Source organism: Carcharhinus amblyrhynchos, chromosome 5, assembly GCF_965287045.1.
Source record: "Carcharhinus amblyrhynchos chromosome 5, sCarAmb.v2.hapA, whole genome shotgun sequence".
Classification (NCBI taxonomy): domain Eukaryota; kingdom Metazoa; phylum Chordata; class Chondrichthyes; order Carcharhiniformes; family Carcharhinidae; genus Carcharhinus; species Carcharhinus amblyrhynchos.
In genome coordinates this window covers 99719391-99745284 of record NC_137328.1, presented here as the reverse complement: position 1 = coordinate 99745284, position 25894 = coordinate 99719391, and the positions used below count along the sequence as shown (strand labels likewise).

General features: G+C 42.2%; 1 protein-coding gene across 1 annotated transcript in view; it reads right to left on the bottom strand.

The window, feature by feature from the left end:
- Positions 1-473: 473 nt before the first annotated feature.
- Positions 474-25894, bottom strand: part of iqgap2 (IQ motif containing GTPase activating protein 2) — a 323133-nt gene continuing 297712 nt past the window's right edge. Inside the window, exons 33-38 of the mRNA XM_080189314.1 lie at positions 13340-13427; positions 10575-10787; positions 10096-10256; positions 9186-9329; positions 7072-7180; positions 474-2887 (exon numbers count right to left, since the gene is read on the bottom strand). Of these exons, the coding sequence (XP_080045440.1) occupies positions 2774-2887; positions 7072-7180; positions 9186-9329; positions 10096-10256; positions 10575-10787; positions 13340-13427 (829 nt within the window). The 3' untranslated portion in view covers positions 474-2773. The remainder of the gene's footprint in view (positions 2888-7071; positions 7181-9185; positions 9330-10095; positions 10257-10574; positions 10788-13339; positions 13428-25894) is intronic.

Here is a 25894-nt window from a genome sequence, read left to right as displayed (position 1 = left end):
GATCTTATTGAATGGAGGGGCAGGCTCGAAGGGCTAGATGGCCTACTCCTGCTCCTATTTCTTATGTTCTTATAAGACAAAGAAGCAATGGCTTCAGGCAGCGGAGTAAGGAAGTTCAATTGGTCATAAAAACAGAACCACAAATTGGCTGCTACCATCAGCTGTCATTCATTAACAGGTTGGGATGTGAATCACTTGCGTCAGGGCTATAATTATCTGCTTTACTGGATTTAAAGTTAGGGCAGGAGGAACTGGCAATTGTGCAAAATACTGCATGGCTCCATCTCAAACTTTTAACATTGAATCATATGGGGTCAGATGCAATCAAAGAAAAGTAAAATGTACCTATTGGAAGATATATATGGGAGAAGCTGCATGCTGATAAATAAAAATTGCAAAATAGATGAAAAATCATCACAAAGAAGCCATGCTGGCGTTTTACATTGAAGGAAAACAAAGTCACAGAATTGAAATTCTTTCAGAAGATTTATTTTACACAATTTGACAAGGCAGACAACCATTGAAAAATCAACGTCGCCAAACAAGATCCCAATATTTTGGTTTTAAAAGAATAGCCAACACCATGGGGACTGAGCAGTTTACATACAAAAGGCACAGAAGTGTCGGTTTGAAATGACATACATAAAATCAATCACTAGAGGCAAAATCATGATTTTATTACCACTCTACAGGTAGTAACACCTTGGCTGGAAATATATTTTTGGCCATTAGGCAGTAGTGCATCTTTATTATCTTGTAATGTATAAATCATAATATTTTAACTTTTTACATTGAATATCTTAAATGGAATGTTTTCATTACTGGAATTGTACACTGCATTTAAAGCCAACTATTTAAATAAATGATTAATCTTAATTATTCTCAAACTAAATAAGCAAAATGGGAACATGTGTGCTTGGAGGTCAAGTCAATGCTGCCTTGCCCCAGTAACACAGAAATTGAAGCCGCATTGTTGCAGCATTTTTATTTAAAAAATCAATAATCAAAATGATAGGGTCTTGTAAATTTGTTTCAAAATCACAACTAAAATACATGAGTAAAGATTACAGCAAATGTAATTTATAATTCTACAGTTCTAGTTCTGCAATTTGCTCACTTGCACCAGCTCATAAAGCTATGTCTGCACCGATAACAGAAAGTTAAACCATCAGATTAGATGATAAACATCAATATTATAGAATTCAATTTGTATCTATACTGTAGACTTTTATTATTGGGCAATCACAGGCAAATTTTCAAACTAATATGCATGTAACAAACAGAGCATCATGTAACCCCTAGTTAGAATACTCACTTTGAAAGACTTGAGGATTTATTGCTGTGAAAGGTGCATGGGGTTATTTGCTGGTTAAGAAAGTTTGTCAACAATGTAACGTGTTTTGTGGTAGTCAAATGATCCATTTAGTTCAGCAAACAGCATTACATAAAAGTTTGTAATGCACAACTCAATTTGAAGTATTGGTTTCTTATACATAAGCAGCATTTTTAGGTTTCAATGTAGACCTGAGTTACTCAGACAGATACTTTCCTTGAATGTCTCCGTTATAAAGCTTTTATGTTAGAGATGCACCAGGAACATAAGGATATTACAAACAGTGGGTTTCCGAAATGTATTGCACCTGGTTACGTGAATTAAGAGACTCCTGTATTGTCACCCATTAAAAGCACAACTTTGAATCAAGAAGCATCAAAGATTTTACACTAAAATATTCTCAAAAAGCTTTACATCTGGTATCCTATGGAGTCTAAATTTAGATGAAGGCATTTCCTTGAATATGAACCTAACAAAAACAAAATCAAACTTGAAAAGATCCTCATTCCCTTAGAGGCTAGAAGGCATTAATCAGAAATGTCCAACTACAGGCAAAGCAATAGACAGAAGTGGAGGAAAAAAAACTATTTTGCACTTAACCAAAATCATCACACTGGCTCCAAGTAGGATTTTTCTGCTGGTTTTGTGTTGAAAATTTTAGCAGCCTACTCTTGTTAATGTGCTGTATCTGCCCTGCTCGAACCACAAACATGACGTTAAAAGTTACATCGCAAAGTAGCAAAAAGTTACTTTGAAAATGGAAAGTTGCTTGACCAGGGTTTTTATTTGAAGAGTTTGTTTAAATCCCCTGATAGTTGTCGAAGAATTACTGGAATAATAACTGGATTGCTATTTTTTCTTCACTTTGACTTAAGTGTGTGAGAAAATTAGACAAAATCATTTGCAGTCTGACTGCCAGAAAATCTATAATCCAAGATATGAAGAAATAAGCTACAATTACGTTAAAATTATTAAAGAAGATGGGGAACCCTCAACTGGGAAATGTGTAAAGTATCTTAGTTTCATAGCAGTTACACAGCTATAGCTAAGAGTATTTTAAACTGGGATTACTGTATTTATTACCTTTTCAGAAATCCAATTAAGTGCAGTGTTAAATAAAACAAAGTAACTCAACAGCAAATGAACCACATGCACCCATTTTCTTGTAAAATATTTTTCTGTACCAACTTCTTAAAATTAGAAATCGAAACTGAGAACTATTGAGAACAGCAAGGCAGCTTGGTTCTTGTCTAGGAAGTACAATGGCGGAAATCTGTTTTGGTCCAATACTGTGATATGTTTTCCTTAAAAAAGCAATACAATTGACAATTTCCATATCTCTGTGACCCTGCCATTGACTGTGGACTCATATTTATTTAATTAATGAAAAGGAAAGATTCTAGTATGAATTTGACTGTCAGAATTGCCAGTGTGGATGGTTCATTTGCCATAGAATTTTTTATTCAGGAGGAAAACTAGCAGATTTACATTGACTTTGGCCTTGCCAAACATCTTCATGACGGCCACACCTTCATACTGCAGCTCCAGCAGGTCCTGCAGAAGAGAAATTCACTCATAAATTCCTTTCAACTCACAAATCAAAAAGCTGCAAACATTATCCACAGAATGTTATATTGTCCAAGTCTAAGGCAGCAATGACAGGACATGCTGGCAGTGAAAATGAAGTTTAGGAAAAGCACGTGACTTCTTTAAGTTGAGCACTGAATTAGGGGGTGAAGAGGGGGTGTTCGAGAGTGGGATAGAGCATGATGGGAAAATGAGAGAAGTGGAAGAGAGAAAGAGATAGGGGAAAGGGGAGGGGGAGAGAGAGAGAGAGAGAGAAAAGATCACACACAGACTCACATATACACACATTCAACAAATGAGCCTAGCTTCATATTGCAGATTTATTAAATTCAAATTTCACCAGATACCATGGTGGGATTTGTCCAAGCCATGGGGCATCTGGATTATCAGCCCAGTGACATTATCACTATCACCTCCCCCTATATGATAGAAAGAATCGGAAAAAGAAATTCTCATCATACTTGACAACTTTAGCTCTAAGGACACGTTAAATTTGAAAGACTGATAGGAAGAATATTCAAAGCTAGATTATAATCAGCAAGGAAATTGCCTCAGGTGAATGACATGTATCAAAACAGACTTGTAAGTCCCTATATATATTTTTTGTTCATTCATTCATGAGGTGTGGGCATTGCTGGCCAGGCCAGAATTTGTTGCCCATTCCCAAATGCCTTCAGAACCACTGTAGTCCACATGGTGTAGGAACAGCAACAGCACTATTGGGGAGGGAGTTCCAGGATATTGACCCAGCCACAGTGAAGGAATGGGGATATTGTTCCATATCAGGATAGCGTGCGACTTTTCCTCCTGATTGTCACTGACATTTGCTCAGTCTCCTTTATGGCACACTCAATCAAATTTGGCTTTGATGTCAAGGGATGACACTCTCACCTCATCTCTGGAGTCCATCTCTTTTTTCTATGTTTGGACTAAGACTGTAATGTGGTCAAGAGATGAGTGGTCCTGTTAGAACCTGAACTGAGTGTTAGTGAGCAGGTTATTGCTGTGTAAGTGCTGCTTCATTCCACTGTCAATGACACTTTCCATCACTTTGCTGATCATCAAGAGTAGGTCAAGAGTAGACTCAAGGGATAGTAATTGGTCAGGTTGGATATGACCAGCTTTGTGTTTACAGGACAAACCTGGGCAATTTCCCACATTGTAAGGTAGATGCCAGTGTTATAGCTGTACGGGAATAGCTTGGTCAGGTGTATGGCTAATTCTGGAGCACGATTCTTCAGTACTACTGCTGGTATGTTGTCAGGGCCCATAGCCTTTGCAGTGTCTTGTGCCTTCAGCCATTTCCTGAAATCAATTCGTCTGAACTGAATTTGCTGAAGACTGACGTCTGTAAAATTGGGGACCTCTAGAGGAGGTTAAGATGGATCGTCCACTTGGCACTTTTGGCTAAAGTTGGTTGCAAATTCTTCAGCCTCATCTTTTTAAGAATGTGCTGGGCTCCCTCATCATTGAAGATGGGAATATTGTGGTTTATACAACTGTTAGTTGTTTAATTATCCACCAGCAGTCACAACTGGATGTGGCAGGACTGCAGAGCTTGGATCTCATCCATTGGTTGTGCAATCACTTAGCTCCGTTTATTGCATGCTATTCTCATATTTTCTTGCATTATACATTCACCAGATTGACATTTCATCTTTAGGCATGCTTTGTATTGCTCCTCGTATGCCCTCCTGCACTCTTTATTGAGCCAAGGATAACTCCCTGACTTGGTGGTGATGGTAGAGTGGGGGATATATCAGGCCATGGGATTTCAGATGGCAGTTTATATACGATTCTGTTGCTGTATGACCCACAGTTGACTCACAGAAACCCAGTCTTGAGTTGCTTGATGTGTTCAAAATCTATGCCATCCAGCATGGTGGTGGTGCCACACAACATGATGGAAAGTATTCTCAATGTGAAGGTGGGACTTGGCATCCACAAGGGCTATGTGTGCAGTGGTTACTCCTACTGATATTGTCATGCACAGACCTATCTACAGCAGGCGGGTTAGTGAGGACGAGGTCAGGTATGCTTTTCCTTCTTGTTGGTTCCCTCATCATCTACCACAGACCAAGTCTAGCAGCATTGTCTTTTAGCACTTGGCTAGTTCTGTTTGTACCGGTGTTACTGAGTCACTCCTGGTGGTGGACATTTAACTCCCCCATCCAGAGTACATTCTGCACACTTGCCAACCTCAGCACTTCCTGAAAGATGTGTTCAACATGGAGGAGTACTGATTCATCAGCTGAGAGGGGCAAGGTAGATGGTAATCAACAGGAGATTTCCTTGCTCATGTTTGACTTGATGCCTCGAGACTTCATGGGGACCAGAGTTGACACCTGGGGACTCCCAGGGTAACTCCCTCCTGACTGTATACCACTGTGCTGGGTCTGTTCTGCCAGTGGGACAGGACACATCCAGGTATAGTGCTGGTGGTGTCTGGGACATTATCTGTAAGATATGATTCCATGGGTATGACTATGTCAGCCTATTGTATGACCAACCTTAGAAACAGCTCTCCCAATTTTGGTGCAAGCACCCCCCCTGCCCCGATATTAATGATGACTTTGCAAGGTTGACAGGACTGGACTTGCCATTGTCGTTTCCTAGGTCCATGTTGGATGATCAATCCAGTTTCACTCCTTTTAGACTTTCTAGTGGCTTGATAAGCTAGTTAAGAGCTAAAGGTATTAATGTGGGTTTGGACATGCACGTCGGCCAGACCTGGATGGCAGATTTCCTTCCATAAAGGACATTAGCGAACCAGATGAGTTTTCAGGACAATTGACTGTAGTTTTAAGGTCACCATTACTGATGCTGAATTTAACTCCAGACTTTTAAAATTCAACTTAAATCGCAACAGCTGCTCTGGTGGGATTTGAACTCGTATCCCCAGAGCATCAGCCTGGCCCAGTGATACTACTGCTACACCACCTCCCTCATGGGAGGCCTATTATCCATTTACTAAATAAACAGTTAAGTGCAGTATTTGAGATGACCAACTTTTTCAAAGGGAATAAGATTCAAGGGGCAAGTGAGTTTCCATACAACTTTCATATTTTCCCAGTACTCACCTTTCCTGTGCCCCTTCCTAATCTCCATCACTTGTGGACAAGGAGCAAAGTGAACAAATGCTTTCCATGCCAGAGCAGGAAGGGGAAGTCTATGGAAGTGGTGTTGTGACACAGTTAGACCCACCAAAAGTGGGGGCGGGGGGGTGGAATTCTTCGATCTCGCCTGTACCTGCTCTGCTACCAATGAGAATGGGAAATTTGGCGCTCAGCCAAAACTCCATTCACTCCAGCAGCACCAGAGAATCCCAGCCGCGGCGAGAGCAACGGTCTTCAGTGAAGACTCTGCGCCTTTGTTATTTTCCCTACAAATCTAATTAAGTAGGATTTTGAAGTTAAGGAGCTGAATTACAATTAGACAGGTTCTTAAACCCTAACTACCACTGGTCTGGTATCAAAGACTAAAACCAGACTCCAGCTGACTTGAGATTGCCTCATTTTTTGAATCTTAAAAGGTATGTATCAATGTACAAAAGGTTTAAATTAAAAAGTAGCTGTAATGTAACAGAATGTTTTACAAGAAGAGATGCTGAGGAATTTAACAATACAACTGTTACAAAACAAATGGAATCAGTCAAACGTTTAAAAATACAGATCTCCAAGAACTAAATCTTTTTTTCTAGTCCAAATGAGAACAGAAGCTGCAACCTCACAATAGCGAGCGGTTTGGAGTGTATTTCTTGAAAGATATATTGGTACATTTTCAGGGTGCTTTAAGGTAGCTAATTTTATAGCTTCTATTTTGGTACAAATGTACAGATACATGTACCTGTTTCATGAATCTATGGGATATCGGACTCAGTGCTGGTGCTCATCATGGTAGCTTTGACTACCAGTACTTGCATATGATGGAAGTTACTCCCACAATGGCTAACAATATTTCAAAAGTGCAAAATGTTGTGCAACTGCCTGGTGATGCATCAAAGTCTTGCCCAGAACGGAGAAAGCATCTCCATAATTATCTCTCCTGAAACCAAAAGTCTAAAATCAAAATATGCAACCATGATTCAAGATATTTTCAAACCTTCCAGAAGCCATAAATTGTACACAAAATTTGACAGCTTTATTCTTTACCTGAAAATGAAGTTGTACTTTTTCCATCTCTACTCCCATGAACTTGGCCTTGACTTCAAAATCTCCCACTTCCTCACTTGGTGTGATGTCAAAGAGGACATTCTTAAACCTAACAAAACAAATGAAGCAGAATTGGGAGGTTAAATAAACTCAATAACCATCAGGATTAATTCAAAATGATGAGGAGATTGCAGCATTTTAATAGCACACTAGAATTGGCACAACATTCAGATAAATTCTACAATTCTCTTCCATAAAGAAAGTATTCATCTTTAAACTTGCAAAACAAAAATCTCTGGTGCAAATGAAAGCATCAACTCTGGTGAATCTTAAAAAAAAGGACATGTTCAGCTAATCTAGGTACCACACTTTACCCAGACATCAAGGCCTTTGAGAGGTAATGAAGGAAATTTACCAGAACAGTTCTGGATGAAGAGTGATTCGAGAAACTGGGATGATTCTCCTTGGAGCAGAAGTGGATAAGGAGAGAGATTTAATGGGGAAATTTAACATTTTGAGGGGTTTTGACAGAGTAAATGAGGAGTAGCTGTTTCCATTAATGTGGGTCAATGAATTACAAATTTAAGAAAGCACAAGAACGAGAGCAGACAAGACGACAATTTATTTTTAAACATAAATGAGTCATAAAATGAAATGCATTGCCAGAAATGGTGATGGATGCAGATTCAATGGCAACATTCAAAAAGGAAGTGGATAAATATGAAAAAAAGGGTTATGAAGGAAAAGTGATGAGGAAGGGTCGTGAGGGGAGAATTGGCCAGAGGCACAAATGGTTATCCAGCTCCCCAACACACTATAAATATCTACCATTCTTTCTTTTTATTGATAATTCTCAAAGTTATTTAATGCAGACACCTATATGTAATATTCCAAATTATTGCTTAATGATTTATTCCACTCTGCTTTTGTTTCCCAAATTTGGACAAAAGTAATAGGCAGAGGGGAAATAGAGCACTTCAACAAATAAAGTTTAAAAGTAACAGTCATATGTTATTTACCAATTATCCACACCAGTCCTGTTTTAGGGCAGCATGGTGGCACAGTTGTTAGAGACCAGGTTCAATTCCAGCTTTGGGTGGCTGTCTGCATGGAGACTGCACATTCTCCCTGTGTCTGCATGGGTTTCCTCCAGGTGCTCTGGTTTCCTCCCACAGTCCAAAGACACGCGAGTTAGGGTGGTTTCCTCCCACAGTCCAAAGACGTGCAGGTTAGGGCAGTTTCCTCCCACAGTCCAAAGACGTGCATGTTAGATAGATTGGCCATGCTAAATTACCAATAAGTGTTGGGGTATTAGCAGGGTAAATATGTGGGGTTACGGATACAGGGCCTGGGTCTGATTGTTGTCAGTGCAGACTCGTTAGGGTGAGTGGCCTCTTTCTGCACTGTAGGGATTCTGTGATTTATAAATATAACTTCCCCCTTCCCCTTGAATATGTGAGTATGAGAACACCCTGAAGAGAGGCAATGTTTTGATACTAAACATAGGGATTCTATGATCTATGTGACCCACAGGAGTTCTGACTCAGACAAGCTGCAGCAAGTACGTGCGCTCAACCCATGACACAACTTCCTGGAAATAAAAAATTCTCACTAAAGCAACCACTGTTGTACACATTGGTCATATTAGTCATTGGCCACGGCACCCACTCTAACTGAGCAATACATTAGTACATTAGGAAGACGGCGATGTACTTCTCTGAACTATTTACAACTGAGTGCAGATTGATCAAATGCAGTCTTGAAGTCATCAGCAAAAATCATTCAGTGTTTTCAGTTAATAGAAAAGCACAAGTTATTCTTCTGCAATTATAATTGCTCCTGTTGATGTCCATTGTCCTTCAGAAGGATGCAAACTCAGAAATCCGAGCTAACAAAATGACAGATGGAAGTTGCACTGAGAAGTAACTAAATTATTAAGCTTCAAACTACATCATAGGTTAGTGGTATTTCACAATCATTAGCCATTAGTTCCTAATTGTACCAAGTTGCTCGTAAATATGCAGATATCTATGCAATTAGATAGCATAGTGCTGTAATATTTCACAGTAGGCCAATAGTTTAGTATTCTTTTCAATAAGGTTTCTGTTACTCACTGATTGGATTGAAGTCCTTCAATTTCCAGTATAACACCTTTCTCGTGCAGGCGAGCTGCTGTATAGCGCAAAGTTGACTGCTTCATTTTTCTGTTACCTTTTTCTTCTCCTTTTCCATCCAACTTTATTGATCGCCGGGCATTCCTGAAATTTACCCAAGAAAATCCTTCACAATCTGACCATCTACCCGGTTCATAAAGTACTCACTGGAGATCATATTGGAGATATACAAAATGATAAAAGATACAGATAAAGTAAACATGAAGCGGATGCCTCCTCTTGTGGGGCATTCTAGGATGAGAGGTCGTAGTCTTAGGATAAGGGGTAGCAAAAATTTAAAACAGAGTTGAGGAGAAACTACTTCTCCCAAAGGGCTGTGATCCTGTGGGATTCACTATCCCAAAGTGTGGTGGATGCTGGGACAGTGAGCAAATTTGAAGAGTAAAACAGATTTTTAATTGGTAATGGGTTGAAGGTTTATTTGGCGGGGGGGGGGGGGGGGGGGGCGGGGTGTGGATGCGGGAAGGCAGGTAAATGGGGATGAGGAACATATCAGCCATGATCGAATGGCGGAGCAGACTTGATAGGCCAAAAGGCCTAATTCTACTCCTAGACCTTATGAACTTTTGAATTTATAAGACTGTTTGAAGGTTAAGTTTATATGGTTTACTGAACTATAGTTTAAAGTTTAATCATTAGTGTCATAAGTAGGCTTATATTAACACTGCAATGAAGTAACTGTGAAAATCCCCCGGTCACCACACTCTGGCACCTGTTTGGCCACACTGAGGGAGAATTTAGCATGGCCAATGCACTTAACCAGCTCGGGTCCCTGGCACCGTAAGGCAGCAGTGCGAACCACTGTGCCGCCCAATATAGTTTACTGAATTGAACCATATCATTTGCTTACTTTCTTGTCAAGTTGTCCAAACAGGTTTTAATATAGGTATTGTAATAATTATTCTGTTCTTCATAAAACTTGGCCTTGGAATTAAGTGCACTCAACGTCTGCTGCAATTTCACAAGTTCAGCCTTGCGACGCTGTCGATACCTTCGCTGGTTTCGAATATCCTGAAAAAGAAAAGATCTTTCCAGCTGATACAGATGACTTATCTTTTAAAGAACTCTCAGCCAACTTTAACACAAATATATCTAAAATTGAATTTTAATTGGATCATTGCAGGATGGCAAACATTTTCAAATATGGCTCTATTTGGTGGACAAACAAACTTTTCAATCAAAATGAACTTGACAATTTCAAGCAGTGACCTACAATATTAACAAATGCAGTTCTTCAACAGTAGTCAGTGTGCTCCTGGGGCCAGTAATGTGGGCTAATGTGCAGGCAAGAAAATCTCAATTAAATAACAAATTTTTTTTGCTCTATACCTTTGCAATATCGTTTATTAGCTCCTGATATTTATTTGTCGATGAGACCAGGCCAGCCTGTTCCAGTGTCCGAAGGTTCCTCTGGATTTTCCTTTTCTTCTGTTCAATTGGGAGTTGCCCATCTTCAAGGATAGACTGACTGTGTTTCATTTTATCAGGAACTTTGGAATCCAGTAGAGCACGCTTCTCAACCAGCTTCAAGTGATTGGCTTCCTAATGAGTTACACAAAAGATTCAAATCAGCAGACAAAAAGTACACAAGGCCATGCAGGTATATAACTATTCTGGTAAAATGCCCAGTGAAACCAATCTGCAAACCATTTGCATTCACTCAGTTGTTCTGTGATCTACAAATCTTTTAGAGACAAATATCACATTGAAAATATTTAGCTTATCCACTGTAAATGGTCATTTTTCCACAAGAGTAAGTTGAAAACAGCTTGTGTTATAACAACAATTCCAGAGATTCAGGATGCCGTAAGTTACCATGGAAACCAGCCCTCGCATTCTTTCATAATGACATCATGACAAAGATGCCACCTAGCTTATTATTGAATTAAAGGCAAACTACAGGCATACAATTCTAACAGGCAACAAGTGTTACACTTATTATGCTCTTTTTCATTGGTCTCTCATTTCTTTCTGTTCATTAAGGTCCACAGATGTCCATCTTATGCATGGTTTGAACATTAATGGAAAGAAACACAGAAACGTGAAAGGAGAAGTGAAGTCAAAACAGTTTATTGACTAATTCTGTTACCTCAAACAAGAATCTGTAGCAGAAGTATATTATTGTATCTAAACCATGATGGAGAATAGTCCCTTAACACACACACTACAATGGGATAATACCAGATGGAGAAAACATACAAGCACTTGCAATAACATTAGTGCAATAATATTGCTGTATTTCCAAAGTGGAAGCCACTTGTCCCCTGTAATTTTTAAAATTCTTTCATGGGATGTGGGCATCGTTGGCAAAGCCAACATTTGTTGCTCATGCTTAATTGCCCTTGAACTAAACATTTCAGAGGACAGTTAAGAGTCAACCATATTGCTACAAGTCTGAAGTTACATGTAGTTCAGACTAGGTAAGGATGGCACATTTGCTTCCCGAAAGCGGTGGAAAAGTGAACCAGACAGGTCTTTGTGATGATCAATCACAGTTCAATGGTCACCATTGCTGAAACTAGCTTTATACTCCAGATGTTTTAACTAAATTCAAATTCCGCCAGCTGCCATTGTGGGATTTGAACCCATGCCTCCACCACCCCCTCAAAATCAATAGCCTGGGCCTCTGGATTACTAGTCCAATGACATCACCATTTTATTATCACCTCCACCTCAGAGGCCTCATACTCTTTAAGAGTCCTTTAAGTTTAGCTCTCGAGTTTACAGTGCTCTATTTATTCTCATTCTGCTTCAATAGATAATCTCCATCTTGCACTTATTGTGAATGGCAATGCTGCTGCTGCTGGCTGTAGGCAGGCCTGTGCAAATCACTGGCTAATGAGGATAAAGGATATCGCCACAGTGGTGTTCTACCCTTAGACGCTGGGGTTTGTTAGACTCAGGTGTCCAGACGCTGAGCAAACTGTGGGTCAAATTGAGCAGCCCACTAGGAATATTTGAGCACAGAAAGAAAACTGCATTTTATTAGCAGGCAAAGGGACATCTGATAACTGGGAGGTTTTCAAAAATATGTTAACCAAGGTTCGGGTAAGGACATTCCTTTTACAGTGAAAAGCAAAAGTAGGGAGCCTTGGATGACTTGAAATATTGAAGACCTGGTCAAGAAGAAGAAAGAGGCACATGACATGCATAGGCAGCTGGGATCAAGTAGATCCTCTGAAAAGTATAAAGTGTATTGGAGTAGAATTAAAAAAGAAATCAGGACGGCAAAAAGAGCATATGAGATTGCCTTGGCAGGAGCATCCAAGAAGCTTCTACACCGACATGAATGGGGAAAAGATTAATAACGGAGAGAATAGGGCCTCTTAAGGATCAGCAAGGTCATCTATGTGCAGATCCACAAAAGATGGGTGTGATCATAAATGAATATTTCTTAGAGATATTTACTGTTGAGAAAGGCATAGAAGTTAGGGAACTTGGGGAAATAAGTAATGATATTTTGAGAAGTGTATACATTACAGGGATGCTGGGAGTCTTAAAAGTGTTTCAAGATCGAGGCTGGGGGTGGGGGGGGCGGGGGGAGGAGTTGCAGGTCCCCTAGCAGAGATATTTGCATCATCAACAGCAATAGGTGAAGTGCCTGAAGATTGGAGGGTGGCAAATGTTGTGCCTTTGTTTAAAAAGGCCTATGTGGAAAAGCCTGGGAACTGCAGGCTGGTGAGCCTAATGCCTGTAGTGGGCAAGTTGTTAGAAGGTATTCTGAGAGACAGGATCCATAGGCATTTAGAGAGGCAAGGACTGATTAGGACAGTCAGCATGGCTTTGCAGCGGAAAATCATGTCTCAGGAATTTGATTTGAGTTTCTTGAAAGGGTACCCAAGAAGGTAGATGAGGGCAATGAAGTTGGTGTTGTCTACATGGACTTTAGAAAGACCTTTGACAAGATACCACATCGTAGGTTGTTGCATAAAGTTAAATCTTACAACTGAGGTAGCCAAAATTGGTTTGAGGGTGGTTTTAGAGCGTTGTTTTTCAAACCGGAGACCTGTGACCAGCAGTGTGCTTCAGGGATCATTGCTGTGTTCACTGTTGAATTAAAACTGTTGACGTTTAAAGGAAGCAAATAAAATTACCTGTTGTGAGGAGGCCGGTGTGTCCAAGATTTCGGTCAATGTCTCTCCTGGCTGAGTTCTGATGACGTCCACAATCAACTGTTTAGTCCTTTTAAAAGCAGAAAGTACTTTGTTCACAATGTTTAAAGTGGGCCGACACAGCGGCGTACCTTCCTTGGGAGTTTACTCCAGATATTCTTCAATTCAGTATCACTGATCATTTGTCTCAAGTTAGAATTATGATTTATTTAGCCAATATCGAGTCCAGACATTGAATATAAAATCTTAATTAATCTGTAACATTGCATGATCTAGTTTGAATGATTAGTATCTAAGGCCATAAATTGTCAAACAAACTGATTAACCAGAAAGTGAAGCAGAAAACCCTCCCTAAAAAAATATGGGTGGGTTTGCCACACTTAACTGCAATGTAAAATAATGCATATGCTGTGAATATTAATTTTTATACAGTGATTGGCTGCTAATTACCTACAGAATCCTTCTGGCTTCCATAGGCATCATTTTAAAAACTTCTCCCACCCAAAAGGATTAGGAAGTTAAAATTTGAAAAATTTCAAACCAAAGCATAACCCACTAGCTTCTGACTTTAACAGGCGTGAGGCTCCCTCATCTAAACATGATGAAACTGTATGGTCGGGTTTAGTATGAGTTTGCCTTTAGTACTGTACCTCACAAGAGGTTATTGCAGAAGGTAAGTGGGCATGGAGTTGGGGGTAAGGTGTTAGCGTGGATAGAGGATTGGTTGTCAAATAAGAGGCAGAGAGTGGGGGTTAATGGGTGCTATTCGGATTGGCGGATGGTGACTAGTGGAGTGCCCCAGGGCTCGGTGCTGGGGCCTCAGCTATTCACCATTTATATAGATGATCTGGAGGAGGGAACCGAGTGTATGGTGTCGAAATTTGCTGATGACACCAAGATTGGTGGAACGGCAAATTGCGCGGAGGGTGGGGAGAGTCTGCAGAGGGATCTAGATAGGCTGGGCGAATGGGCCAGGAACTGGCAAATGGAATTTAATGTTGGCAAGTGCGAGGTGGTCCACTTTGGTAGGAATAATGGTAGGAAGGACTATTACTTACGTGGCGAAAAACTGCAGCAGGCGACGGTGCAGAGGGACCTTGGGGTCCTTGTGCATGAGTCGCAAAAACCCAGCCTGCAGGTGCAGCAGGTGGTCAGGAAGGCAAATGGGATGCTGGCCTTCATAGCGAGGGGGATTGAATATAAAAGTAGGGAGGTCTTGCTGCAGCTGTATAGGGCATTGGTGAGGCCGCAGCTGGAGTGCTGTGTGCAGTTTTGGTTGCCGCACTTACGCGAGGATATTTTGGCCTTGGAGGGAGTGCAGAGGAGGTTTACTAGGCTGATACTGGAGTTGAGGGGGTTGAGCTATGAGGAGAGGCTGTATAAACTAGGCTTGTACTCGTCAGAGTTTAGAAGAATGAGGGGAGATCTCATTGAGACATATAAGATGATGAATGGGATGGATAGGATAGAGGTGGAGAGACTCTTCCCACTCAAAGGACAGTAGGACTAGGGGGCACAGCCTCAAGATAACGGGGGGGGGGGGGGGGGGGGGCGGTTTAGAACAGAGTTGAGGAGGAACTTCTTCACTCAAAGGGTGGTGAATCTCTGGAATTCTCTGCCCGTTGAACATAGAACATAGAACATTACAGCACAGAACAGGCCCTTCGGCCCACGATGTTGCGCCAACCAATTAAAAAGCAATGACCCTCTAACCTAAACCAATCCCTTTCCATCCATAAACCTATCCACGGATCTCTTAAACGCCCCCAAACTAGGCACATTTACAACTGCAGCAGGCGGAGAATTCCAATCCCTCACCACCCTCTGGGTAAAGAACCTACCTCTGACATCCGTCCTATAACTACCACCCCTTAATTTAAAGCTATGCCCCCTCGTGCTAGCTTTCTCCATCCGAGGAAAAAGGCTATCACTGTCCACCCTATCTAAACCTCTAATCATCTTATATGTTTCAATAAGGTCCCCTCTTAGCCGCCTTCTTTCTAACGAAAACAACCTCAAATCCCTCAGTCTCTCCTCATAGGACCTCCCCTCCATACCAGGCAACATCCTGGTAAACCTCCTCTGCACCCTCTCCAATGCCTCCACATCCTTCCTATAATGTGGGGACCAGAACTGCACACAATACTCCAGGTGCGGCCGCACCAGAGTTTTGTACAGTTGCAACATGACGCTGCGGCTCCTAAATTCAATCCCCCTACCAATAAACGTCAAGACACCATATGCCTTCCTAACAACCTTATCTACTTGTTTCCCAACTTTCAGGGATCTATGTACACATACACCTAGATCCCTCTGTTCATCAACACTATTCAGAGTCCTCCCGTTAGCCCTATACTCTACACATCTGTTATTCCTGCCAAAGTGAATTACCTCACACTTTTCCGCATTAAACTCCATCCGCCACCTCTCGGCCCAGCTCTGCAACTTGTCCAAGTCTCTCTGTAAACTATGACACCCCTCCTCACTAACTACCACACCTCTGACTTTGGTGTCATCAGCAAATTTACTAATCCACCCAACTATACCCTCATCCAGATCATTTATAAAAATTACAAACAGCAGTGGCCCCAAAACAGATCCCTGAGGCACACCACTTGTAACTGAACTCCATGACGAATACTTACCATCAACCACCACCCTCTGTCTCCTATCTGCTAGCCAATTCCTGATCCAATTAACTAAATCACCCTCAATCCCATACATCCGCATTTTCTGCAGAAGCCTTCCATGGTGAACCTTATCAAACGGCTTACTGAAGTCCATATATACCACGTCAACTGCCTTACCCCCATCCATCTCTTTGGTCACTTTCTCAAAAAACTCAATAAGGTTAGTAAGGCACGACGTACCCTCCACAAAACCATGCTGACTATCTCCAATCAATTGAAGTGGTGGAGGCTGCCTCGCTAAATATTTTTAAGACGCGGGTTGATGGGTTTTTGATAAGCGAGGGGATTAAGGGTTATGGGGAGAGGGCGGGAACTTGGAACTGAGACATGACAGATCAGCCATGATCTTATTGAATGGCGGGGCAGGCTCGAGGGGCTAGATGGCCTACTCCTGCTCCTATTTCTTATGTTCTTATGGGTTCCTAGGATCTCAGAAAACCCAACAGTTGAAGGAGGGGTGGGGACACATCGGATGGAACAATCAGTCCCTTATCATCACTAACGACCATGTTGTTAATATCATCTGTGGTTGCACACAAAAACCCCTCCCAACTGTGGAGTGCCCCAGGGGTCGGTGCTGGGGCCTCAGCTTTTTACCATTTATATAGATGATCTGGAGGAGGGAACCGAGTGTAGGGTGTCGAAATTTGCTGATGACACCAAGATTGGGGGAACGGCAAATTGTGTGGAGGATGTGGAGAGTCTGCAGAAGGATCTAGATAGGCTGGGCGAATGGGCCAGGAAATGGCAAATGGAATTTAATGTTGCCAAGTGTGAGGTGGTCCACTTTGGTAGGAATAATGGTAGGAAGGACTATTACTTACGGGGCGAAAAACTGCAGCAGGCGACGGTGCAGAGGGACCTCGGGGTCCTTGTGCATGAGTCGCAAAAACCCAGCCTGCAGGTGCAGCAGGTGGTCAGGAAGGCGAATGGGATGCTGGCCTTCATAGCGAGGGGGATTGAATATAAAAGTAGGGAGGTCTTGCTGCAGCTGTATAGGGCATTGGTGAGGCCACAGCTGGAGTACTGTGTGCAGTTTTGGGCGCCGCACCTGCGCAAAGATATTTTGGCCTTGGAGGGAGTGCAGAGGAGGTTTACTAGGCTGATACCGGAGTTGAGGGGGTTGAGCTATGAGGAGAGGCTGAATAAACTGGGCTTGTACTCGTTAGAGTTTAGAAGAATGAGGGGAGATCTCATTGAGACGTATAAGATGATGAATGGGATGGATAGGATAGAGGTGGAAAGACTCTTCCCGCTCAAAAAAGACAGTAGGACTAGGGGGCACAGCCTCAAGATAAAAGGGGGGCGGTTTAGAACGGAGTTGAGGAGGAACTTCTTCACTCAAATGGTGGTGAATCTCTGGAATTCTCTGCCCGTTGAAGTGGTGGAGGCTGCCTCGCTAAATATTTTTAAGACGCGGGTTGATGGGTTTTTGATAGGAGAGGGGATTAAGGGTTATAGGGAGAGGGTGGGAAAGTGGAACTGAGCAGCGACAGATCAGCCATGATTTTATTGAATGGCGGGGCAGGCTCGAAGGGCTGGATGGCCTACTCCTGCTCCTATTTCTTATGTTCTTATGTAATACAATGCCTTCACTCCTTCCAGTCTGCAACAATTGTCTCCCTTCTTCTGGTCCCCCACTGATGATGGTAGATCACCTCCTCATTAGAGTCAGCAAGACTGGAGGAAAAGCTGCTATTCCAGGTTTCCTGACTGCTAAATACATTCCCAACACACCTCACCCACCCACCCAAACCTCATTCCTTTCCTGCCTTCCTTAGTTATTGTGTCCAAAGCTAAAACAAGGTGATTAGGGCAAATTATATTCACTTGTCTGAACCTCAACATATTACCAGTTACACATCTATAGAAGGAAAATAACAAGTTTTTTCTTTTTGTACTGAAGGGCCTCCTGTCTTCCTTGGCCACATACAACATCTTTCTTCTGGAAATACACAACCAAACAAGGTAGCTCCTTTTCTTTTCAGCAAACCTGACATTTAGTCCCACCAGTATAATGCCACAAAGAACAAAAGTAAAATCATAAAACATTACAGTCAGAGTCATTAATGGGACAGAAAGCCATTCAGCCCCAGAGTCCATGCTATCTCCAGCAGATAATCCAGCAGATCCCACTCTTCTACTCGATCTCTGTGCTCCTGCGAACTTGTTTTCTGCAAATGCCCATCCAATTTCCTTTCAAAATCATTGATTGTGTTCATTTTCACCACCACTTTGAGCAAACTGTTCCAGTCATCAACAGTCACTGCATAAAAAAATTCTTCCTCATATTCTCTCCGCATCTTTTGCTGAAGATCTTCATGCTTCCCGATTCTTCTACTATTGGTTAATGGAAAACTTTGCATCCCGGTCACAACTGGTCATTTATGGTGAGTTTTAGAATTTTTCTTCTTCTTAGCAGTCTCTTGGAGTCAGTGATGACTTGCTTCCACACGAAGAATGAGTTCTCATATGACTGAGGAACCCATTGCACAACTTAGATCTCTGCCATAGGGGGAGCAGATGGTGGGTTCAAGGGAAGGGTATGTGGAATGCCCAGGTTGCCAAGCACTTTTGCTGAAATTTGGCTTCAGCTTGTTCTCATAGAATCATGGAAGATCTACAGTGCAGAAGAAGGCCACTCAGCCCATCAAATCTGCACTGACTCTCCAACAGATCATCCCACCCAGACTTTATCCCTGTAACTCCATGTATTTACCCCGCCAATCACCCTAACCTACATATCATCTCAGCAATGAAACTCAACGTGTTCAGCTCCTTCCCAGATGCTTTTTTTTCCCACTTTGGGCTGTCTTGGGCCAGGCATTCCCAGGTGCTGGAAGGGATATTCCATTTATCATGGAGGCTTTGAGGATGTTTTTGGAGCATTTCCTTGGCCGTCCCAGAGCTCACTTACCATGTTGAAGCTCTGAGCAGGGACCTGCTAGACTGCTGAGTTTTTATTTATTACAATGAATTTGCAGAATCTTGTGCAGGCAGCTTTGGAGGTATTTCTCCAGGGTTTGGAGATATCTGCTGCAATCCATGTCTCTGAGCCATATAGCAAGGTTCTATTGCTCTATAGAACAAGAGCCTGGTACCGAGTCCAAGGTTGTTCAATTGAATCCACGGTTATGAATAATAAATTATTCACCTTATTGCTACATTTTCTTTTCCTAGGTGCCCAGCATACCTTCTAATTCTATTTTTTTTACTCTCATTCTGTGCTCCTCAAACTTCATCCTAACTCTTTCAAACTCTCTAACAATGCTTTAATTACATTCTGCATTCTCTCGTTTCCTTTCTACAAATGGCATGTTTTGTCTGTATAGTGCACAAGAAGCAATATTTTTCACTGTATGCTAATATGTGACAATAATAAATCAAATTATATGTCAATATTGTTTTAATCTTGATTTTACCATCAACACGTTCAATTCTGAAAAATGAATCAATTGAAAAAAATTTCAGCCTTTATAAGACACGAAAACATCAGCTTTCAAAATGCCTCGTCATTGTTAACTCAATTCAAGTTTGACATCTAGTCAGGGTCTGAGTTTCTGCGATGAATCTTCTCATGCGATTGAACAGGTTAATTTTCAACCCAAAATGCTTCTACTAACAGCTGCAAAATGCATTTGAATAAAGCACAGCAGCAAAAGCTGTTAAAATATATAAAACTAAAAAACATTGTCACCTGATCAGAATTTTTATAGAGCAATAAAACATTATGGCCATCTGGTTGATCTATTTCCTGCTAAGGGTTCATGCTTGTTTGCATGTTTAACTGATGTTTCTGGTGTGAACTTTCCATTTATCCAATAAGAGATACAGTAAATATATTGCGTTTGGAACATTTTCAGTGTGTTTCTGTATTGAACAGCAGAGTGGAACTTTTTTTTCTTCATGTATCAAGGATGTCATGGGCACGGTCATCATTTACTGCCCACTTCTAACTGCCCTTAGATTGAGTGGCATGCAAGGCCAATTCAATGGGTAGTTTAGAGTCAACCACATTACTGTGGGTCTGCAGTCACATATAGGCCAGACCAGATGAGGATGGCAGATTTCCTTCTGGTTCTATCTGTAAAGATGGGACCTTTATAGATTAAAGAGGTGGTGGTGCTGGCTATCTTGAGGCAAATCAGAGTGGATAAATCCCCAGGGCCAGACAGGGTATTCCCATGGACCTTGACGGAGACTAGTGTTGAACTTGCAGGGGCCCTGGCAGACATATTTAAAATGTCAATATTCACGGGGGAGGTGCCGGACGATTGGAGGGTGGCTCATGTTGTTCCGTTGTTTAAAAAAGGTTCCAAAAGAAATCCGGGAAATTACAGACCAGTAAATTTGATGTTGGTGGTTGGCAAGTTATTGGAAGGTGTGATAAGGGATAGGATCTACAAATATGTGGATAGACAGGGGTTTATTAGGGAGAGTCAACATGGCTTTGTGCGTGGTAGGTCATGTTTGACCAACATATTAGAGTTTTTTCGGGAGCTCACCAGGAAAGTGAATGGAGGGAAGGCAGTGGATGTTGTCTACCTGGATTTCATCAAGGCTTTTGACAAGGTCCCTCACGGGAGGTTAGTTAGGAAGGTTCAGTCACTAGGTATAGTGGGAAGGTTGTACACTGGATTAGACGCTGGCTCAATGGAAGAAGCCAGAGAGTGGTTGTGGAGGATTGCTTCTCTGAGTGGAGGCCTGTGACTAGTGGAGTGCCACTGGGATCGGTGTTGAGTCCATTGTTGTTTGTCATCTATATCAATGATCTGGATGATAATGTGGTAAACTGGATCAGCAAATTTGCTGATGAAACAAAGATTGGAGGTGTGGTGGTCAGTGAGGAAGGTTTTCAAAGCTTGCAGAGGGACTTGGACCAACTAGAAAAATGGGCTGAAAAATGGCAAATGGGATTTAACGCAGACAAGTATGAGGTATTGCACTTTGGAAGGACAAACCAAAGTAGAACATACAGACTAAACGGTAGAACTCTGAAGAGTGCAGTTGAACAAGGGATCTGGGAATACAGGTACAGAATTCCCTAAAAGTGACGTCACAGGTGGATAGGGTGGTAAGGAGTGCTTTTGGTACATTGGTCTTGTAAATCAGAGCATCGAGTATAAAAGTTGGGGTGTTATGGTAAGGTTATATAAGGCATTGGTGAGGCCGAATTTAGGGTATTGTGTACAGTTTTGGTCACCTAGTTACAGCAAGGATGTAAATAAGGTTGGAAGAGTGCAGAGAAGGTTCACAAGAATGTTGCCAGGACTTGAGAAGCTGAGTTACAGAGAGAGATTGAATAGATTCGGACTTTATTCCTTGGAGTGTAGAAGAATGAGGGAAGATTTGATAGAGGTGTATAAGATTTTGATGGGTATAGATAGAGTGAATGCAAGCAGGCTTTTTCCACTGAGGCTAGGAGAGAAAAAAACCAGAGGGCATGGGTTAAGGGTGAAAGGAGAAAAGTTTAAAGGGAATATGAGGGTGGGACTTCTTCATGCAGAGAGTGGTGGGAGTGTGGAATGAGCTGCTGGATAAAGTGGTAAATACGGGGTCACTTTTAACATTTAAGAAAATCTTGGATGGGTTCATGGATGAGAGGGGTGTGGAGGGATATGGTTCAAGTGCAGACCAGTGGGACTAGGCAAAAAAAGGTTTGGCACAGACAAGAAGGGCTGAAAGGCCTGTTTCTGGGCTGTATTTTTCTATGGTTCTACCCAAAAGGGACATTAGTGAACTGGATAGGTTTTTACACCAATTGATGATGATGAAACTATCACCTTTACTGAGACCAACTTTTAATTTCAGACTTTATTAATCGAATTTAAATTCCAACAGCTGTCATGGTGGGATTTGAACCCATGTCCCCACAGCATTAGCCTCGGTCTCTGGAGTAATAGTCTGGAGATTTTACAATGATGCTACCGTCTCCCCGGCAGTGCAAGAAAGGGAATTTTTCTGTGCTCAGTCAAAACACATTTAGAAGTGAGGCTGAATTCCAATGAATAGAATTTGCCCACTGGTCAGCACTTGCTTTCATTTCACAAACCACAGACTTCACATTTCCGGAGTAATTTTTGCTCAATGACATAAACGCATAAGAATGTCTCTGGCATTCTCAAACTTTACATTAATGAGGTACCCTTTTCCCTAAAATTTGACTACTTTGAATAATGCAGACTTGCCTTTATCTCCTCAATGTACTCATAACCATACACAAATTCTGACCAAACCACTCCTAAAAACATCCTGTCCAAGTCTTTACTTGAACAAGAGCATCAATCTAGTTCCCATTCTCATCGCTGAATATTAGACACAACTTTTTAAAATTCTTTCATGGGATGTGGGCATCACTGGCAAGGCCAACATTTGTTGCTCATCCCCAATCTCCCTTGACAAAGTGGTGGTGAGCCAACTTCCTGACCTGTTGCAGTCTATCTGGTGCAGGCACACCTACTATTTGGATGGGAATTCCATCCAAGGTTTTGATCTAACAACAGTGGCAATATGTTTCCAGATCAGGGTGATATAGGGCTTAAAAGGGGAACTTTCAGGTGGTGGTGTTCCCATGCGGCTGCTGCCTTTTTCCTTGTAGGTGATAGAGATCATGGGTTTGGAAGATGTTGTCAAAGGAGCATTGCTGAGTTGCTACAGTGCATCTTGCATATAGTAAACAATGCTGCCACAGCACATCAACATCAGGACTGCCAATCAAGTGGATTGCTTTGTCCTGGATGATGTTGAACTTCTTAACTGCTATTCAATCCATACTCATCCAAGCAGATGAAGAGTATGCCATCACATTCCAAGCTTGTATCTAATCAGGAGGCAAATTACTCACTACAGGATTCCCTGTATCTGAGATTGAGATGATTGACTTCCAACAACCACGACCATCTTCCTTTGTGCTCAGGATGACTCCAACCAGTGAAATTTTCTCCCTGGGTTCCTTGATGATGTTGATAATGTTGAGGGCATTCACTCTCACCTCACCTCGAGTCACCACTTTTGTCCATGTTTGGACCAACGCAGTAATGAGATCAGGAACCGAGTGTCGGTGGCAGAACCAATCTGGGTATCAGTAAGCAGGTTATTGCTTTGTTAACTGCCACTTGATAGCCCCGACAACGACAGGTTCCATTCCACCATGGGCCACGAAGTTACAGATTGGGGTTGAATACAATTCTGCTTCATTACTGCTGCCGATGGCCCATAGCGCCTCACAGATGCTCTGCTTTGAACTGTTAGGTCCCACAGTGGTACCGTAAGAACATAAGAAATAGGAGCAGGAATAGGCCATCTAGCCCTTTGAGCCTGCCCCGCCATTCAATAAAATCATGGCTGATCTGTCGCGGCTCAGTTCCACATTCCCGCCCTCTCCCCATAACCCTTAATCCCCGTGCTTATCAAAAACCCATCAACCCGCGTCTTAAAAACATTTAGCGAGGCAGCCTCCACCACTTCAACGGGCAGAGAATTCCAGAGATTCACCACCCTTTGAGTGAAGAAGTTCCTCCTCAACTCTGTTCTAAACTGCCCCCCCCTTTATCTTGAGGCTATGCCCCCTAGTCCTACTGTCCTTTCTGAGCGGGAAGAGTCTCTGCACCTCTATCCTATCCATCCCATTCATCATCTTATACGTCTCAATGAGAACTCCCATCATTCTTCTAAACTCTGACGAGTACAAGCCTAGTTTATTCAGCCTCTCCTCATAGCTCAACCCCCTCAACTCTGGCATCAGCCTAGTAAACCTCCTCTGCACTCCCTCCAAGGCCAAAATATCCTTGCGTAAGTGCGGTGACCAAAACTGCACACAGTACTCCAGCTGCGGCCTCACCAATGCCCTATACAGCTGCAGCAAGACCTCCCTACTTTTATATTCAATCCCCCTCGCTATGAAGGCCAGCATCCCATTTGCCTTCCTGACCACCTGCTGCACCTGCAGGCTGGGTTTTTGCGACTCATGCACAAGGACCCCGAGGTCCCTCTGCACCGTCGCCTGCTGCAGTTTTTTGCCACGTAAGTAATAGTCCTTCCTACCATTATTCCTACCAAAGTGGACCACCTCGCACTTGCCAACATTAAATTCCATTTGCCAGTTCCTGGCCCATTCGCCCAGCCTATCTAGATCCTTCTGCAGACTCTCCACACCCTCTGCGCAATTTGCCGTTCCACCAATCTTGGTGTCATCAGCAAATTTCGACACCATACACTCGGTTCCCTCCTCCAGATCATCTATATAAATGGTAAATAGCTGAGGCCCCAGCACCGAGCCCTGGGGCACTCCACTAGTCACCAACCACCAATCCGAATAGCACCCATTAACCCCCACTCTCTGCCTCCTATTTGACAACCAATCCTCTATCCACGCTAACACCTTACCCCCAACTCCATGCCCCCTTACCTTCTGCAATAACCTCGTGAGGTACCTTGTCAAACGCCTTCTGAAAATCAAGAAAGACCACATCCACCGGCTCTCCTCTATCCACCGCTCTAGACACATCCTCATAGAACTCCAATAAATTTGTCAGACACGACTTCCCCTTAACGAAACCGTACTGCGTCTGCTCTATCAAGCAATTCCCCTCAAGATGCCTCGCTATTTCCACAGAACACGATGGAGGACATGATTGGTGTGAAGATGGAACTTCATCTTCGCAAGGATGGTGTGTGGTCTACACTGACACTGATAATGTGCATATGTGACAAGGTCTCTTTGTGCCCTTCCTTCTTGTTAGTTCTCCCCTCACCCCCACCCCTTACTAACAATTGAACACGCTTCACCAGAAATGCATTTTTCCAGCCACATCATCTTTCAAAGAGAGCCAATGTCTAATTTGTTACTTCTGCAAAAAGTAGTTTTGTTTTGCTGTTTCAATTTTTGTAAGTCTTTGAAAACAGCACTTTTAGTGACACAGCTGGATTCCAGTGAAACTGCAGTACGCACAATAGAAGCTTCCTTTTTATCTCAGTGCTGGAAAGCACGTAAAGCTATTCTTTAGAATTTGTAGTTCAGCATTTTCACAGGAAAGAGTGTCTTGCACATGTGTACCAATGAAAAGTTCTGAAAGGCATTCTTGGAAACTATGAAAAGAAAACTTATTTGGAATGTATCCCAGTAAAATAATCAAGCTGATAATGATGCACTGGAGAAATAAAGGCATCTTTATATTTTCAGTGTAACTGACTGCAGATCTGTGATATCCTGCCACTGACTGCATTCCCAAGTATAAATGATGAGACCGGTAGTGAAAAGTGGGTAAAATATATGAATTTCCCTTTGGACTATGTTGTTCTGTTTTAAGAAAGCAAATATCAATCCCATACATTTGTCACATCTAAAGGAATTAGATACCATTGTAAAGTGCACAGAAAGGTTTCTATGGTTAAACTCTCTCTGACCAGAAACCAAAAAAAGGCAACTGTAAAACTAGCACAAAAACCTAACAGACTATTTTTTCCCCCCACTGGTTAGCACTGCTGCCTCACAGTGTGATGCACCTGGGTTCGATTCCCAGCTCAGGTCACAGTCTGTGTGGAGTTTGCACGCTCTCCCCTTGTCTGCATGGGTTTCCCCTGTGTGCTCCGGTTTCTTCCCACAGTCTGAAAGACATGCTGGTTAGGTGGCCTGAACAGGCGCCTGACTGTGGCGACTAGGGGAATTTCACAGTAACTTCATTGCAGTATTAATGTAAGCCTTACTTGTGACAAATAAGTGAACTTTAAGTTTGGAATTCATTTTTGGCCTTGGAGGGAGTGCAGAGGAGGTTTACTAGGCTGATGCCAGAGTTGAGGGGGTTGAGCTATGAGGAGAGGCTGAATAAACTAGGCTTGTACTCGTTAG